General features: G+C 34.1%; 1 protein-coding gene across 1 annotated transcript in view; it reads right to left on the bottom strand.

Moving 5' to 3' along the window:
- Positions 1 to 1,305: 1,305 nt before the first annotated feature.
- LOC110464431 (arylsulfatase B-like) overlaps positions 1,306 to 19,697 on the bottom strand; it is a 20,172-nt gene continuing 1,780 nt past the window's right edge. The window contains exons 2-11 of the mRNA XM_021519639.1: positions 11,441 to 11,580; positions 10,163 to 10,375; positions 9,693 to 9,879; positions 8,881 to 9,050; positions 8,157 to 8,268; positions 7,785 to 7,880; positions 7,200 to 7,443; positions 6,248 to 6,399; positions 4,204 to 4,212; positions 1,306 to 3,490 (exon numbers count right to left, since the gene is read on the bottom strand). Of these exons, the coding sequence (XP_021375314.1) occupies positions 3,216 to 3,490; positions 4,204 to 4,212; positions 6,248 to 6,399; positions 7,200 to 7,443; positions 7,785 to 7,880; positions 8,157 to 8,268; positions 8,881 to 9,050; positions 9,693 to 9,879; positions 10,163 to 10,375; positions 11,441 to 11,580 (1,598 nt within the window). The 3' untranslated portion in view covers positions 1,306 to 3,215. The remainder of the gene's footprint in view (positions 3,491 to 4,203; positions 4,213 to 6,247; positions 6,400 to 7,199; positions 7,444 to 7,784; positions 7,881 to 8,156; positions 8,269 to 8,880; positions 9,051 to 9,692; positions 9,880 to 10,162; positions 10,376 to 11,440; positions 11,581 to 19,697) is intronic.

Genomic DNA, 19,697 nt, shown 5'->3' on the forward strand with positions numbered 1-19,697 from the left:
TACAGAGATAGTCATGTTCTTGGTTTGATAATTAATAGGTTTCTCTGTATTACAGCTTTTGAAGGTAACTTTTGTTTGAAAGACACTCTAACACACGACATCTAACATATCATTGAAATGCATTTGGTCTTAACTATAGCTTTCTCTAACATCATTTAAACGTAATAATGATAATATACAACATTTATATAGCGCCCTATATAACTCGTAAAATTACTCTAAAGCGCTTTACAACATATGGATAATAGTAATAGTTATAATTGTAAAACAAAAACAAAGGCTTACAATCACTTTTATACGTTTAAGCAAGCAATGTGCACATACACACACACAACATGTAATTGAAAAAATTAAAGGGTCGTATTTACATGACGTCTTTTCAGAGACCCTAAAATGCAGATGTGAAGAAGTGCGTTTTGATGTCCCTCTTGAATTTGGCCAGGATATTTGACTTTCTAATAGCAGATGGTAAGCTCTTCCACAACGTGGCCGAAACCCTCCCAACGCACCGGTTTCCATAGGTCACAGTACGAGAATTTGGGACACACAACAATGATTCTGACTCCGACCGCAGTGATCGTGACGGCTGATACATGATAACAAGCTCCTATTAGGTACTGAGAAACTGTTCTATTCAATGCCTTGTACGTGTACACCAACATTTTGTACTGCGACCTGTATCGTTAAGTGTGTAAAATATGTTTTAATAAAATAGAGACTGTGTAGATGTGTATCTATAGATGATTCTGACACTAATGAACATTTATGATTTCATCTATGAATAACAAAATGGTAAATGGATTATGCCTGATGAAAATAACATAGTCGTTGATTTTGATAAAGATACGATTAGAAATAAACATTTTGCCCTATTCATCAGAGGGAATTGCAATTTTTGCATGGATCAGTGTAAGCCTATTCCCTGTCGCCTACAAATCAGTTTAAAGGGGGAAAACCTGCAATGTGCAAAATATATATATATACAAACGTCAGCTGTTGAGATCATGTCATTTTGCAACGTTCCTCTGCAGGAGAGCACTCCATCACAGCCTGTAAATCATTCATCATAATGGAAGTATGTAGAGAACATAACAACGTAATAAATTGTAAAGATAGCCCGCAATATAATAAAAAAAAGATAAACGATACAATGAAATGAAATAATGACTAATAAATTATAACCATGGCATGAAGCAATAAAAAATGAATCTTTTAATTATGTATTGGAACTTTATTCGTGTAAAACGACAATTTTCATGCAACGATGAAATGTAAAAAAAACAAATAAAAAAAAAAACATTTTTACTCAAGTGCGTAAGTATGTGACGTCAAGAACTTGTCCAAGGCGTGACGTCACAATCGAAACAATTTAAACTTTCAAACAATCACAGGGCTGATAGGTCATATTACATGTGTTAGTACGCACAGAAACATAACATGGATATATTCACTGGATAACACAGCACATTATGTTATAAAATAGTATTCCCAATGCCAATATTATATTTTTTATTATGAAACATTACAATGTAATATAAAGTGCTACATAGTAATGTTATATGGACTGATACATGCATAGATATATATCAACGACATAGAGAACTGTTTGTCAAAATGTTTCAGAGATCAAGAAAGCAAAAACAGATACAATTGCTTCCATTAATTACAACTCACAGACAAATTCTAATATTCGAAAACTGTAATAGAAATAAATTCCAATGATGTTGATTAAATCATATTTTATTTGCAAATATACAAATGGGATCAGAACCAAGTTTAAAAACTTATAATCCGTCTTTTCCCATAAAACATACATGATGAAATATACATATGACCGCAAATTACTAAGGAAATACAATGATGATGAAAAATGTCAAAACTTACATATAAGATAAAATTTACAATATACATATCGTATCATATAGTGACTGTACCCGCATGTCTATATAAAATAAAATGCATGTCCATATAACAATAGAGTGTTACATATATATAATTCATGGTCATGTATATAATAGAGTGTTATATTTATATAATACATGTCTATATAACAATAGAGTGGTATATGTATAATGCATGTTTAAATGCTTACTGATCGATTGATGACACGATAGATTTATAATGCCTAAAAAGGTTCAGTTTATGATATAGTGAGTATAAGTGATGCATATGTGTACATACATTTAATAATAGAACAACTAACATAATAGTTAGCATTGTAATGACCAATTGACAAAGTAGACCGCACACCGCTTGACACATACTGGATCTCTCTACATATGTTGCACCGCACCATGTAATGTCTATACTTTCGTCGGGTATGTACCACACCACAGTTCATGCTTGTAAATGGTGTGGAATAATATAGCAATGTAACTGGACACCATAAGGATATGAGATATGACTTTATTTACAGGATAATTATTAAATTGCAAAAATGAAGCGAAATAAAAGTATTGACGTTTATATTCCCGTTTTGTTCAAGTTGATGACAATTCACAATTATGTAGTATATATATATACGTTTACTTTTAACACGTCTATGTAAATGACAGTAATCGTGAGATTTATTATAGATGGTATCCCCCGAAACAGTATTCATTGTACAGTACATAAGGAAATACCATAATGTTACTATGCATGGTTCGTCATTATTGTACACATGATTCAGAACGCCAAACACTTTGACTGAAATGAAGGCATTTCATTGTTGCGGGACTTTTATACAGTATACATATTGCACACAACAAACAGGTCTTGAAAGTGCTATCATACACTTTCTGAACGAATCAGTGTCATAAAATACACTGTCTGAGCTAAATTTTATGACAAATAAATATGATTTATATATCGAACGTGGCATGTCGATTTCAAACACCTCTAGTCACATATTCTTGACTATATATGTAGATCAAAGTTAGCCATCGGATATCGCGGTATTTGTATACCATAGAATCACACATACATTGTAAACGTAATGGCGGTTTTTTTTCTTAATCGCACGTGCGTTTTCCAAGACCATACCAGTCAGATATATCATAAACTAAACGTTGTATGATATGTTATTAACTGAGTGTTTGCATACTTAAACCGGTAGCTATGACTGACAAAGATTTGATGCACTTTTTTTGTATATATGCATGTTTGTTCTTGCAGATTTTAGTACGAATGAACATACATTTCTAGCTTAGAAAAATAAGTGTTATTCGACTGTTTCATTTTATCCATGGCCCCCAGTATCCACCATGTAGCTTGGGATCAGCCCGTTTGTCCACAGGAGGGTAACTACATGGAACAGCCGTGGAATTGGCTTCATGAAGCTTTCTTAACATCAACATAACAATCTTGGGGAGTTTCTCGTGTAAATCCACCCTCTCCTCTGGATCTTCAGAAATATCAAACAACCAAATATTCTTTTTGGGGTTACCCGCATCGATATCTAGCTGGGGCCGATGAGAGGAGCCGGGTGGAGGTATCCAGCTGCCATTACCTGTAACAGTAAATCATAAACATTACAGTATTGTCAAAATAGCCTTCAGCATATACATTGTACAATTTCGGTTACCTGTAAGGGGAAAATAACGCGAAGGATTATTCTGTATTTACTACTATTATACCTGGTATATTTCATTGCAAAATCATCATGGTTTACTTAGAATTACATTTAGTATCAAAAAAAATATAATTTACCTGAACATAAAATACTGTAACGTATCTGAAATAGCGTCTTATCTATTTAGGAAATCAATTCCATTCCTTTTACAATGAATAAATATACATTAAATATAATCAAATAATAATATCAATTTGATATGCGGATTTCATAATGTTCAGTTGCCCTATCAGACAGTTACTATTGGTCATATGCCACTTTGTTAACGCTTAAAATGCCTGCGTGCCTGTGCATGTTCTGGAGACGTATTCGAGTGCTATTCTATAGCGGGAACGTGCATCAAAAGGCAGTTTCACAACAATAGCATCCCTCTTGAATGTAACAGCAACACACTTGAACACCTACCCAGTCCATTTTGTATTCAACCTAGGTAACTGGATTTGTACAAAATGTGGTACATCACTCGAATACTAAATAGTAGTAAACAGTTAATTTTTCGCCTCAAAACAAACTAAATGTCAATACATCACCTGAATATGAACTAAATGATAGTCTTCAAACATTGATAAGGTATCCGTTGTGGTAATTACCTGAATATGCTGTAATAAAAAGAGAGAAAAAAGAATATGAGAAAGACACTGTAACAACGTAATTGCACATACTTATATTTTAATTCCATATCCAAAAACTGTATATATTTATTCATGAGCAAGATTTTGCAAAGGATTTACAATTTAAGGTTGTACAGAAAAAGCCTCTTAGAAATGTGACGACCCTACTAAAATATCTGTAAGGCACAAACATTTATTGTTAGTGACGAACTAATCAGCCGGTAATAAGACATGACCTGTCGACAGACCAAAATCAAGGGAAACAAATCTTCAACTCCTCAAAAACGAAGGCGAAACTGGGTGTTCCGGGATGGTTGGCATTGCTAAATATGCTAATAGTAGGGAGGTTTGTACGACATTATCGATATAAGACAAAAAAGAAAAATTTGGTATATACTAAAATTATACATTTAAACCAAGGCATGATGGCGACTGTAATATTTCCTAAGCGTAGATTGAAGAATATCGTTTAAAGAAACCCTGGTTATTTTAGGCGGGTAATTCTCAATATTGCATACGGTCTGGTTTTCCGTTATTCTAGTTAGCAAATTCCTGGTCTCAGATTCGCCTATATATAGCATATCGGGCCAATATGTTTCAATTGTGTATTATACGTAACCATATCGACCTCTTGTTTCTAAATTTAGATCCGGATATTTCGTTCTGTTAACTACCCCTTGCATCTCACAACTTGTCTTATACCTCATATTATTTAAAGAAATTATATTGAATACAAAAGTGAATGATTTTTGACTCTGTTACGCTGATAGAGTAATATCGACCTCGGCCTGCGTCCTCACTTAATATTACTCTCTCAGGTCCATATTGGTCTCCATACAATTGCATTATGCATAATTATTATCATAACATGATTGTGTTTTAAATTGCTATCAATCAATAGTAATTCATTTATGTCTCAACTATAGACATTAAATTTTTAGAATTCATCGATCCGAGCGACGACATAGACAGATTGTTTTAATAATTTCATCATGTTTTGTTGATATTAACTAACACAATCACTTTCACGTTAAAGTGTCATTCATATAATTATTTATTCATTATTTTAAATTGTGTATGAGGCCTTCAAAAGGCTTTACTTTTGTTTAAATACAAAGCCAGAGTGCTGAATTATTGCGGTAGTTTTAAATTTCCAGTTTTTAGTGGATGAACCGATGATGTTTAAAGGTCGACAATGCCTATAACGTACTATCATTAGGTATTCTAAATTGTAAAAACTCACACAATGTTAAATATTGCACTTAAAATCCATTTTAATATTCAATATCTTTTACATTTATAAATATGGTTAATAGTGAGCTGAAAAATCATAGGTGTAAGCACAAATCGCATCAGTGTCAATATCGTCCATGTGCTATTTAGGGAAGAATGGCAGACTTTAAACGCAGAAGGGCATGCATAAAAGATGACCAGGGTCAGGACGTACAAAATGGAATGATGCGTGGAAGAGTCACAACAAATATTGAGGAAATCGCACATTCTTATGAATAAATCACTTTTTAGAGAGCATTGCCAAAACAGTGAAGTTGCGAGATGCAAACCAGTTTAAAACAAAAACATATATTCTTATGAATAAATCACTTTTTAGAGAGCATTGCCAAAACAGTGAAGTGCTAGATGCGATAACAAAATACGATAAACTACCAAAACCACACGGTACATTATATAAAATGAAAGGCGCATGAGATTGCTGCAAAAAGTAAGCATAGCTTCAAATTGCTTCCCAACTACTTTCCTTTGTGTGTGACCTTGCTCTCTCAGACTTATTTCAAAAGCAGAACATTTGTGGCCAGCTATGCTCTTGGGTCCCAATACATTAGTCTATCAATCAAGACTACTTTAAAACTAGGACAACGCTGAATCACGGTCACTCGTGACTTCAATGAAAAATGACGACGGAAATAATGCGGTTGTGCAGCCGTAAAGGTCAATTCTTTAATGTAATCCCTCGCAAAATACACATCCATACTCGGCTCTACTTTCTAAATTACAGATTTCATACCTGGTGTTCCAGTTATAATCTTCCAATTTTTCCACCTCAGTGCAGCTCTGTAGCGGTTATCAAACGGGCTCCCCATCAGCTTATCTCCGACTGGGTCTGACAAAGGGTCTATGTTATGTAGGAGAGTATCTCTAGGACTAGCGGATCCTATACTGTACAACAAAAGCGTTCATCGCAAATTGAAATACTTTGTAATGCCTAATGTCCAATCATATAATATTTGAAAGAAAGGTCTTTTATCAAGATAAACAGATCATGTGTTCATTTGCGAACTGTTCAATGTATAAAATAGTAATAGGGTCTTTATGCTACCACGCTATTACTTTTCCAATTCACAAATCAATGTTTATGTGTAATAGAAGTGGCCTATATATATTTACATGTTATATTATGGTGTTTTTAATGTATATTGTACGGATATAAATGCTTATCACACTTCTATCGCCTATCTTTAACATTAACATTTTAGATAGCGATTTAAACTTTTTAAACGATTTCATTATTAATAAATTGTAATTGCAAACATATTTTAACCAGAAGCCATCCTACGACAGCACTTTGTCAAATAGAAACAATACACATGTCGCAGTGTCCAAAGTCACATAAAACACTTTCATACAAATTTGAGCGAAATCGAGCAATATCTAAATTTCAACCAATACGAAGTCAGTATAAGGTGGTCCTTTTGTCCAATAACATATACATGCTGCAATAGGTTTCATAGCGTGTATCGAAAATATCACAAAATTTAAAGCTCAAAATGTCTCATCCAATCAGAAACCACGGCACTCATGTTTGATAACCGACTAGATAACTAAACACTTATGTACATGTACATATATAGGCCTACCAATGTTCATGTAAAGATTCATTAGAATAAGGTGTATAGTTTCTGATAAACTTTTTAACTAGTATTTAATGCTACTGTCTTCTATATTTCCACAGACATTACCTTATTGTGTTCCATTGGTCGAATCCGTCTAAAGGCCGAGTTCCTTTTAGTGATCCACCTGCAAGTCCGACTAAAGTTGGATACCAGTCTGATACGTGGATAAGTTCTTTTGATATTGTGCCTTTGTTTTTCAATTTTTGACCATGAACAAACCCTACACCACGCACTCCTCCCTCCCACAAGGAACTTTTCCAGCCCCTTAAGGGCCAGTTATTGCCTCCCAAATCTACCCTTCCTCCATTGTCTGAAAAAGTAATTAATTTTGTTAGTATCTTTTTCAATTGTACTCATCTTCTCAGTGATTATCATATTATAAAAGGAACGAATAATGTAAATATTTTTTTAATCTTGTTGATACCAAATACATTTAAGTTTTTCACTTTCTTTTCCTTGCAAAACTTGAAGATAAGTGTAACTAGTACAGTTATCAAGTTTATCTGAATCTAAAATAAATTGTTTTATAACACTCTATTATATAAGTGAAAACATCATTCTAATAAATCAGAATTGTTTACACATTTTGTCTTTTCTCATTGATAATTTGGATATATGTTTTCGACCAATTAAAAAGGTATGATTTCAAACCTGTTGAGAAAACCAAAATTGTATTATCCCACATCCCATTGGCCTTGAGTGCTGTCGTGATGTTCCCAACCGACTCGTCCATAGCGGCCACCATACCTTTCAAACATAACCAATAACGCATCAAAATAGAATACATGATTGTCCTGTGCAAAACGTCATTTGATTTAATTTAAAATATCGGCATCAGCATCCGAATAAGGATGTTTGTTATTCTAGGGTATGATTTATTTAAGGCTAAAAAACAAAACGACAAAATATAAACCGAACGCTTCAAGTATTGACTGTTTGGTTAATATGTAAATCAAGTGAGTTGGCAACTGTGTTTTTATAAGTTTATTGACACAGTTGTGATTTGACAGATAACTGACCTACCTGCATAGATTGTCCTGTTGGCGTCAGGAATATTAGAATAAGGGTCAGAATATTTTCTTGGCACCTGGAGAGGACCATGCACGGCTTGAAACGCTAAATACAGGAACATAGGCTGTGGAAAGGAAACGGTAGAAAAATACAATAAAATGAAAATCAATGGCGAAAGAAAGGAAGTCGTTATAGACCTTATTCAAGTCAAATTCTTCATTATTCGGTGTTCTTTGACATAATTTAGGATCAGACAACCCCGAATCAGGGATCACGCTTATTGACCTTTTAGATCTAGCCAAACAGTGAGAAGGATTCAAAATTAACGGTTTTGTAAAATGCATAGCCATTATGCTGAGAATCAATAAAGTTTTACATTTTGATGCAAAAAAAGCAAAAATTGAAACTCGATGAACGTAAACTAGACAAAGTAGCCTTATCAACATTGATAAATTGCTAGATTGCTTGGTTTTACGCCCGCTTCACTACCGAGTAGTTCGGCTATCCAGCAGACGAACTTATCAACAGGATGTCACAGGTTATCATTTTCATTTTTTTCAAATCTCATGTTCACAGTTTGAGGTGAAAACCTGCTGCCGTGTCGCCATTTAAACACCCCAGATACATATTAACATGAATTTGCGGCAAAAGTTAACTTTCATGTTAAATCATCTCTTGTTTATGACAGTTATCCTAAGGGTACTTATTGTTTGTTTGTTTGAATTATTGATCTTACCTTTGTCGACTGGTGATTGCGGACAAGGTCCGTAACACGTTTAGTATACAGGTGTGTCGAGTATTCCATGGGGACAGGGACAACAGTGTCATGATTATCGCGGAAGTCATACCCACAGAAATCATAACAATACGTTTTGTTGTAATGGTCTGCTTGTCCTGCTAAGATACCTGTGTAGAAAACATACCAAGCATCATGTTAATATATTTTTCTGATATTAACGTTAATTCATATGTCAATAAAACATGAACAGTAGCAACATAATGCAGTAAGGAAATCTCATGAATATATATAATATTGTACTTTTTCAAAACATTATTTCAATTATCATTAATGAATGAACTTTTATCAACTATCTATTCTGTGTTTCACCTGAATTACAATTGGCTGTGTACTTATGTTATTGGGTCTTCACTCCATAATAAATTATACTGCACATAACAGCAATATTTCAGTGTTACGTTGTATACAAAAACATAACACTACGATAACACTGCAAGTAATTACTGGAACACTTCAATAGTTCTGATTATGACCACTTAGGTGAATAAACTATGAGCTTGCTAGCAAGTATGTATTGTTTTGTGTGTCGGAAAAACATACTTATCGACATCTCAACATTAATTTTCTCTGATATTAGCGTTGCTATATTGGTCCCGCAATGAGCAGTGTGGAATATAACGTTAGCAATGCCAATCTGATTTGCAATTTAGATCCCAATCTCAATCAATTGCTGCTGATGATGTTTTTTATGGACAAGACATACATGTGTAAGTCAGACTACTAACTAGTCTACCAGATTTAAAATATACCGTAAAATGAATCAAATCCTCTGTTGATCGGCAGATACTCCTCCTTGTAAAAGCCCAGGTGCCACTTTCCTACCATGTGTGTAGAATACCCTGCCTCCCGCATCTTGTCAGGAAGTGTGGGACTATCGCGGGGGAGAGCATTTGGCATGTTTCCCGCAATGTGTCTGTGTTGTAACCCTGTGTGTGTCTATAAATAGAGAAGAACAATGTAGGCGTTATAACAATACGCTTAAAATGAACAGGGTTGTCTGTTCTTACAGAAAGACACATACGAGAATAGAATTTTTTGTCATCACAATTAAAGATTTACTAATAACCGTAAAGTCTTTTTTGTTGCATGTGCAGTTTGTACAATTACTTGACATTTTCGCCAACATACAAAACGTCATATTTCATTGGTCGAACACTCGTGATAGACTTTACTTGATGAAACATTTCTACTTAACCGTTGGAATAAGAGTAAATATCACCTGGTATCTACCGGACATGAGTTGACTCCTGGACGGAGTACATATTGGCTGTACATAATAGTTCTCCAGTCGTACTCCCTCCTCCGCTAGCCGGTCTAGATTAGGTGTCTTAATTTCTGATCCATGATATCCTATATCATTATATCCGTAATCGTCAGCAAAGATGAAGAGTATATGAGGCTTTTTAGTACTAGTGACCTCTTCTTCGAACTCCTACAAAATACAGGCTTGCATTAATTGGTTTGCATAAAGGATTATGAATCTTAGACTCACACATGGGATTTCACCTATATCATTTGGTAATAGATACAGCATGGCAAAAATGAATTTCACTGCACCATAAAGCTGTTTTGTCCTTCTAGGAATCATCGGTGATACTAGGGGCCGATCAAATACCGTGCCGCCTGCCTTCAATTTTGTTATGACATATTCCAGGGGTGCAGAGAGCGAAATTGAGCGTGACCCCTGGAGTATCGAGGATGAGCTTGTGGACGAGGCGGATTTTATAACCTACATGCATTTTATTCCTTCCCAGTCCTCTCTACATATGCTAAGGGAACTTTCTTTCCTCACATTTCTATATGGACGAAGATGAATGCTTACACACGAAACCTTAACCAGTTGATATAGTGCATCTCTGCATACGATGAAAAAATGCCATCCACACATGCTCAGCTCATGTATATCTTTTCTCCTTAATAACGGTATGGGCTTCGAAAACGGTTTACTTAGAACTCTCAAAAAGCCCTTATAATCTTACAAGCTCAGACGATCTTCTCTGTTTCCTTGATATGGGCTAGTAACGTATGGTATTCGGGTGGCGCTGTGGATGACGCACTCGTCTTTCATTCAGGCTGTCGGGATTCGTCTCCCCGATCGGATGTGAAAGGGGTATGGGTCATCTGTCCGACCACGTGATTTTCTAGAGTACTCCCTTTTTCTCCCATATTAAGGCCCCCAGCACTAACATTCGGGCCAACAAAACTTAATCATATAAGTTGAAACAATTTGTTTCAAAATTGTTGTAAAATAAATCATGTTTATACAACTTTCTTCACTTTTATCCTTGCAAAGGCTGTGGACATCATGTACCCACATGCCTCCACATGTACATTAACCTGGCTCTCCACGTCCCACTTACATTTACATGAACAGGGAACAGGGAACATTTGTGGTGTCCAAAGCCCATGGTGTCCAGTCTAGGTAAGATTTATCATTGGTGTTAAGGAAATATCTTATACGAATTGACTCACCAGCGTATCTTCGCTCTGTACTCACCAGCGTATCTTCGCTGTCGATCGGCAATGATGTGGTAATGTCATTATTCCCTCTAAACCAGATTATGTATAGGATCACCATCAATACGCTTAAACACAGCATAAACCTCCCAGCGTTGTTCATTCTCCTTATTAGCATATCTATCAACAAACCAGCCAACCACAGTGTAAAGCATTATTCATCCTCATAACATCGATTATTAGCAGAAGGTTTTTTAGTTTATGTAAAATACGCCGATGTTAAAGAAGCAGACATGTCGAGTTTAACATATGTACCATTAACTCTGTAACTCTATCAGCTGATCTACCTGTGCAATAAAAAGAATTGTGTATTTCGATTCGTAGGACACAAATTTTACATATACAATATTAATATACGTGTACCTCAATTTAATAGCTGCGTGTCTGATTGGGTGATACTGGTAACATGGCGGGGTAATAAAACAGTATGTCGCCCTCATGCGCTCAAGTTTTCCCAATCATATTTCCCTTTTTCGGAGCCTGTCTAGAGAAATCAACAAGAACCACTACAACCTTGTTCCGAATGACGGAAGCAGACGACAACAATGGCAGGTCCACCTGATTATAAGCGCGAGTAAAACATGATCATTCAAGGAGAAACAAATAATCGCGTTTCCTACGTGAAAGGCAGTAAATGTATAATAACAGACGTTTATGATTATTTCTTATATTTCGAATTTTATGGTAGGTTCGACAAATATTTCATTATGATAAAAAGCGGTTTGACATTCAAATCAAGTATTGTACCCCCATGGAACCGTTCAAAGTAAATGTTGCATTGATAAAGAGTCATGACTTTAACGTTAGATTTCTGCAACGTAGTCATAATTCTAACTATTTTGATAACATAATGTACACTTACGGACTTACCGAATGTACGCATTATACTGAGCGTTCGTCATCCTTAATATTATTAAATAACGATTTTATAATAGATCGGTCCTTGACCAACCAGTAAGAAACCATTGTCCCATCTATACAACTCTTAATATTGCTCAACATTCAACCGACTCGTACCAAGGAAAATTTGGCTTTATAAGCATGGACATTTTGATAAACTAAAAGAACTATTAGAAATGTCGGATTGGTCTCAAGTATATAATGCTAATATCGATCTAGCATGCAAGCGTCTAACTGACTTCATCGATTCCGCTTCTTCTTCGGCTATCCCTAACAAAACGGTCATTATGAGAAAACGTGATCATCCATGGATGAACAAAAAAATCAGAAAATTAATATCAAAACGTAAAAAAAATCACAATAAGGCTAAACTTACTGATAGCCAATCAGACAGTCCATTTTCAGACAAACCCGTAACAAGTGTGTAAATGCCATTAGACAATCTAAAGAATCTTATTTTAATGGTTTGTCATCAAAATGATCTGATTTAAGACAATGCAACAAGTCATGGTGGATAACTGTAAAACTCTTCATGAACAATAGTGGTAAATGTGGAAAAATACCAACGATTTTAAATGATAATGTCTATTACGAAAGTGATGTTGATAAAGCTTATGTTTTTAATTTATATTTTTCAAGTCAATCCATTGTGGATAATTCAATGGTTATGCTTCCTCCACTAATAGAATCCCCTAATCGTATATGTCTGAGTAATATAAATATATCATGTACTGATGTTAAGGATGCCTTATTCAATTTGAAAACTGGTAAAGCTGTAGGACCAGATCTTATAGTCCCATAGTGCTCAAGGAAGCCGCAACATCGCTTGCTGAGCCATTATCTATTTTTGTTAATAAATCCTTATCACAAGGAATATTTCCATCATCGTGGAAAGAAGCAAATGTTTTACCTATATATAAAAAGATAGCCGTAATGATGTTAAAGACTATCGACCAATTTCACTTTTAAGTATAATTGGTAAAGTGTTAGAGAGGTGCGTTTATAAACATGTTCATAATTTTCTTCGTGATTTGAAAGTAATAACAAAATATCAATCAGGTTTTACACCAGGCGATTCCTTTATTAACCAATTAAGTATTTCCAACGATTTTATTAATGCATTAGATTCAGGTAAAGAAATAAGGGTAGTATTTTGTGACATCAGCAAAGCATTTGACAGGGTTTGGTACAAAGGGCTGTTGTATAAATTATCAAAAATTGGAATAACTGGATCGCTGTTAAAATGGTTCGAAAGCTACTTAACGAATAGAAAACAAAGACTTATAATCAATAATATTCAACGATATCAAATCTTTTATCAAACTATTTGCTGATGATACTACTCTGTACATGATAGTTGAAAACCCTTTAGAAACAAACAACGTAATGGAGTCAGATCTACTAAAAATTACTGAATAGTCCAAATCTTCATTAGTTGATTTCAATCCTAACCGGAAAGTGTGACCTTTAGTAGAAAAAGAAACAGTCAACCCCATCCAATCTTACATATGTGCAATGAAGAAATATCAAAGGTACTGTTGCATAAACATCTTGGAGTTCTTTTTTCGAATAATTGCATAGGGTTGAACATGTTAAAGCAACGTCTAGATTAAATATTATGCGATCTCTAAAATTTAAACTCGACAGGCAAATATTACAAAATATATATTTTTCGTTAATTAGACCACTTGTAGAATATGCTGATACTGTCTGGGATAGCATTCCCGAAGAATATATTTCTAAATTAGAGAATGTGAATTTGGAAGCTGCTAGGATTGTTTCAGGTGCTACTAAACTTGTAAGCTTAGACAAACTATATACAGAACTTTGATGGAATAAATTAATAGACCGTAGACTTAATCATAAATTGTTAAAATTCCATAAAATGCTTTATCAAAATACTCCAGAGTACCTGTATAATCTCTTACCTAATTCAGTTAGTGATGTTCATAGTTATAATACCAGACTTTCTGACCCATCATGTCTGACACCTATTCTTTGTAAAACAAATATTTATCTAAATGCATTTCTACCTTCTGCTGTAAACAATTGGAATTCTCTTCCATTACGTATTAGAAATAACCCTACCATTTCCCATTTAAAAGCCTTTCTGAAATCTAATAGTAAATCATGTCCACCTTCATACTACTCTAATGGTTCACGCCTGGGTCAAATCTACCACGCAAGACTGCATATGTCATGTAGCTCCCTAAAAGAACACTTGTTTACGAAAAACATCATACCATCCCCGAATTGTTCCTGCGGTGCCATTGAGAACTCAACACATACAGCACTAAGACAGCTTCATATTCTGAGTTTGCCGTATCAACTTTCTACTAATCTTTTACTCTTTGGTGATGACTCTCTAGTCTAACCCATCAAGAAAACACTACAATTTCCTAGCCGTCCAAAATTATATACTCAAAACTGAAAGATTTCAAATAAACGAATAGTCCTTTAACAATTTCATTTTTATAATATATATATATGTATGTTGTGTTGCATTCGTTTTACTACTATGTTTTAAAATGCATTTTGATTTATATGCTTATTCAGTGATTTTGCCATTGCATTTTCTTTATACCATATTATATCACTAACTGGCCATGATTATGATAGTTTGATAAAGTGATGTGTTACATTGAAAGAGCAGGACGTGCCAGAGACGAGGCGGGAAAGTGTTTTATGGACTTATATTTGATAAGTTTGATGGCTAGTATGTGAATTGCAACGTTTTTAACAATCATGGCGGTGCTTTGTGACAAACTAATTTTGTCAATAGTTGATTTAGTGGTGATTTATTCTATGTAACTTGTATATACATTTTAACCTTAATCGAGTGTCCATTTACAGCACTGCTGAAATTTTCATCTACTATTGCATAGTTATATTTTTACAGAACCGTGTTCCACATACTCATTGCAATAGAGCAATATGATATTAGCATCTGATGATCATATGTATATTAATATATTATTCATTCCTGGTTTCCACTGCATATCCAATCCACTACCCACTCCCCTATTCCCGTAATTAGTATATTGTACATTTTATTCTATGTATGTAGCTAGTGTTGAAAAGTTGATTATTAAGCAGGTAACAAATTTACATAAGTGTCACGACACTTGTTTTTGTTTCCTTTTCTGTTCTATAAAACATGTACTTCGATGTATTGTCAAACAATATTTGAATAAAACAAAGTTTAAACCAAAACGTCATGAACACTATGGCGGAGAATCGTTCTGAGAGTTTTTATCATATGAATACCGTGTATAATGCAGCGTCATAAAGCCGTGTGTAATAGCACTCCGGAAAAACAATCAATGTGACGTCACTTCATTGTGAAGCGGACGATATTTTCATCGTTACAGAGGCGGCCAAGTGCAAAATATTCGTTTCAAATCACAATTATACAGTTTACTTTGTATTATATGATAAAAAGAATATGTCATTCGTTTCTCTTCATATTTTATTTATGATACTCGTTTTGGATTTAGATCCTCCATATCTCAGACGATATTACCTGTGAAGTTGTGAATACTAAAATTGTTCGTTTTTTTTGTACCATACGTTATGAATTAAATTATTAATTCTGATAATGCTCATAATCTTCCTTGTGAAATCGTTGGCACCTTCCGGGACTGACTCGTTGAAGACGTGACATTATTTGGATACGTACACCAGATTACAAGTAAAATAATGCTGTAATTATACCTAGTTTGGTATTGTCTTGTTTTCTAAATACAATGCAATATTCTTTCTACATGCAAGTTCATTGAGAAATTCGCTTTCATATAAGATCATATTTAGTGATCAGCAGAAAGCTTTTGATAGAATGGAATGGATTATGATACTTCATTATTTCAATTCTTAATTTTTTTAAAACTACTAGTAAGTAATGCAAAAAAACATGTATCGAAACAATTTGTTTCGTTTCCAAATACTTCCAACTATTAAGGTTAGCTCGATACGGATGCCAGCTGGCTCCGACCATGTTTATACTTCAAGGAAAACCACTGCTTGTGTGTGAGGCAAAGCAGACATATAAGGGATAAAACTACCAAATCACTAAAGGGGTTTGCCAAGGAATCAATTACAAAATATATAAAAAAAAAAAAAAACATATATGAGAAAGCATCAGAATCGCAAATTCTCTTTGATAATTTTGATAATGTTTTGATCAATCTGATTAAAATCATCTGTTACATGGCTCGGGGTAGTACGAAGCCATGTAACATTTGATTTTAATCAGATTGTGTTTTGAAAAAACATATTTTATTGATTGAATTAATCAAAGGGATCGGGCAATTTTTTTACAGATTATAAAAGTCCAGCCATATAACAACATAATATAAATCCATAGATATCATACTTTTTATTATAAAATACTTTGATGAGTTTACTATTTTATTTACCAGATAGATGATGGTAACTGGACAGTCGGGAGGTGGAAGGTCTCTCAATGTAGACAGGTTATTGTTCACTCATCATTTATCCTCACATTATAGAAAGGTAGAAGCAGTTTGGTCATTATGTATAAAGAACAGTGTACAGCATGACTATTGCTGAAACAGTTTGGAACAAGTATTTTTGATTTTTCTGAAAGTGACAGTTGGACACAGGATAAGCATAAGCACAGCCTCAAATATTACAAGTAATGAAATAGTTAACTGTACAGGTACTCCTGGAGTATCTATATAGTAATTCATTATCGAGAAAACTGTAAAAGAAAAGTGCTTCATATATCCAAATATAACATAACAAATCATAAAGCTAACAAGGCTGATTGAAGGTAAAAAAATCAAAGCATGTATGCTTTTTACCACAACGTTGTCTCTAACATTTTCTTTATAACAGTGTCTAAATGAATGTTTCTAGATGTTTCAGGAATGCATTCACGCGGTTATTATTTAATTATTTGTTCTAATGAAGACTGTGTGTGAGCCCGAAAATCCTGTATAAAAATGTCACTTTTCAGCCAAACATAACAATAGTTAAACAAACAGTTTCTTCAATGACCATATTTTAAAATGCTATTGTTGCAAGATGACCAACTGCTTCTGTTTTGTGATGCAGAATGAGGAATCTATAACCGGCAGATGTATAACTTGTATTGTTCAATCCGGGAATATCACCGATAGTAAAGGTGTATTGCTGTGTGTACGTACATGTCTGTATGGTGTACACTCCATAATGTGTTTACATGTATGTGTGTGTAGGTGTATCGATCGTTAGTATTATGATATGCTATATAATGGTGTACATATACGGATATGTAGGTATGTGTGTAAGGTGAAGATTTGACATGTTGTATAGACTTTGTAAATACTCACAAAAAGAGACACGTTTATGCCTATAACGCGTTTATTATACTATGCTTTAGAACACTTTAATAACCGATTAACTTACATTTAAAGATCCAGTACAGCATGCAGTTTGATTGAATAACATACATTTTGTAATTGCAGTACATGTAAATATTTTACATTTTGTACATAGTTATATATTTTGATACAAATGAATCTAAAAATGAAATAGAAAAGAAAACTTACGGTTAGCATGTGCCTTTACAGGACCGGAACCGATCATGTATAACTAAAATATGCCGTGTTATATAATAAAACGCCACATTCTATAACTACCGCAAAGTAAGGTTTGTATGAACTCTAGCACTTACACCTTTAACTACATTTTTTTTTGAAACATTTAAAGAATAATGCAGAAAATTACAAGCGAACGATATGTGTGTTGATTGAGGCTTTAAATCTCTTTATAAATGTATCCATAAGCTTTTGTTGTCGAAATAACTGAACCTAAAAAGTGAAATCATAGTTACACTTATAGTAACTCACAAGAAAGGACAAAATACATATATTTTGTTGTAGTATACATGAAGTTCTGTATTTATATATTCATTTTGTTGAAAATGACTCCATACGTGATACAAGTTTATCTGTTGCAGATCTGAATTGGATATATTCCCAGTCGATGCATGATTGCGTTAAGCCATTGATGGAGTGTAACACGTGTGTATCGGAGGGGAATTGTGCAGCAGTTAGACCCTCAGTACACTAACAAACGTGACACACTGTGTACAAAGTTAGTAGCCTGAGTTACCTCTGACCCTGACACCAGACTTGTATGTCAAATGCCTAAGTCTGGTGTCAGCGCCAGAGGAAACACGGGCTACAAAGTCAGGGACATTGGATTTTCTGGCTGTTTATTTGTTCATTTGTTTATATAGATGCAACATTGGAAGATAATACACACTTTATACAACAGTACATACATTGCATCAAAGACATTCACGTTTCATTATAAAGCTTTTGATAGTGTTTGGAAAATAGGCCTTTGGAACAAACTTTTGGTTAATAATGTAGATGGAAAATGTTTCCGAATTATTACAAATATGTACAATGACATTAAGGCTAGAGTGATGAAAGATGGCGTATCTGGGGTCCGGCAAAGCGATAATCTTTCCCCGTTTTTATTTTCACTTTTTCTATTTTATGAAATCACGTGACTGTAAAGGTCTGTCTAATATAAACGACCAGCTAGAATAGGATTTACATGTATATATGAAGCTTTATGTTATGCTATTCCGTCTTTGCGCATTGCAGAGTTATCTTCTCTTGTGAGCAGGTATTGATTGTTACGTCATTGGTTTGTGTGAGAAAATTACGTCGTTTCCTCAAAAATTGATGACGTTACTCTCACAAACAAATGACGTAACAATCAATACCTGCTCACAAGAGCAGATAACTCTGCAATACGCAAAGACGGAATACGCTGATGACACTATACTACTATCAGACACGGCAGAGGATTTGCAAAAGCAATTAGATGTATTTTTCGAATAAATATCAGCAAAAGTAAAATCATGGTATTTGGTAGAGAAAAAAAATCTTGATTGCCTTAATTTTACATACAACGGTACAGTTATAGGAATAGCTAAGGATTTTAAATATCTTGGGGTTTATTTTACTAAAACTGGTTTGACACAGTTTAATATTAAACAACTGTATGGTAAAGGTTTAAAAGCAATGTATAGTGCTATTTCCAAATGTAGGGATCATAATTTGTCAATAGATTGTCAACTTGATGTAGGGATCATAATTTGTCAATAGATTGTCAACTTGATATATTTGACAAAGCCATCAAACCTATTGTTTTATATGGATGTGAAGTTTGGGGTTTCAGTATCTATAAACTTATCGAACATTTACATTTAAAATTTTGCAAACACATACTTAATGTTAAAACGTCTACACCGAACTTATGATATACGGAGAACTTGGAAGGTTTCCGCTAGATATCAATGTCAAAGTAAGAATGGT

The sequence above is a fragment of the Mizuhopecten yessoensis genome, unplaced genomic scaffold (assembly GCF_002113885.1).
Source record: "Mizuhopecten yessoensis strain PY_sf001 unplaced genomic scaffold, ASM211388v2 scaffold10987, whole genome shotgun sequence".
NCBI classification, from domain to species: Eukaryota; Metazoa; Mollusca; class Bivalvia; order Pectinida; family Pectinidae; genus Mizuhopecten; species Mizuhopecten yessoensis.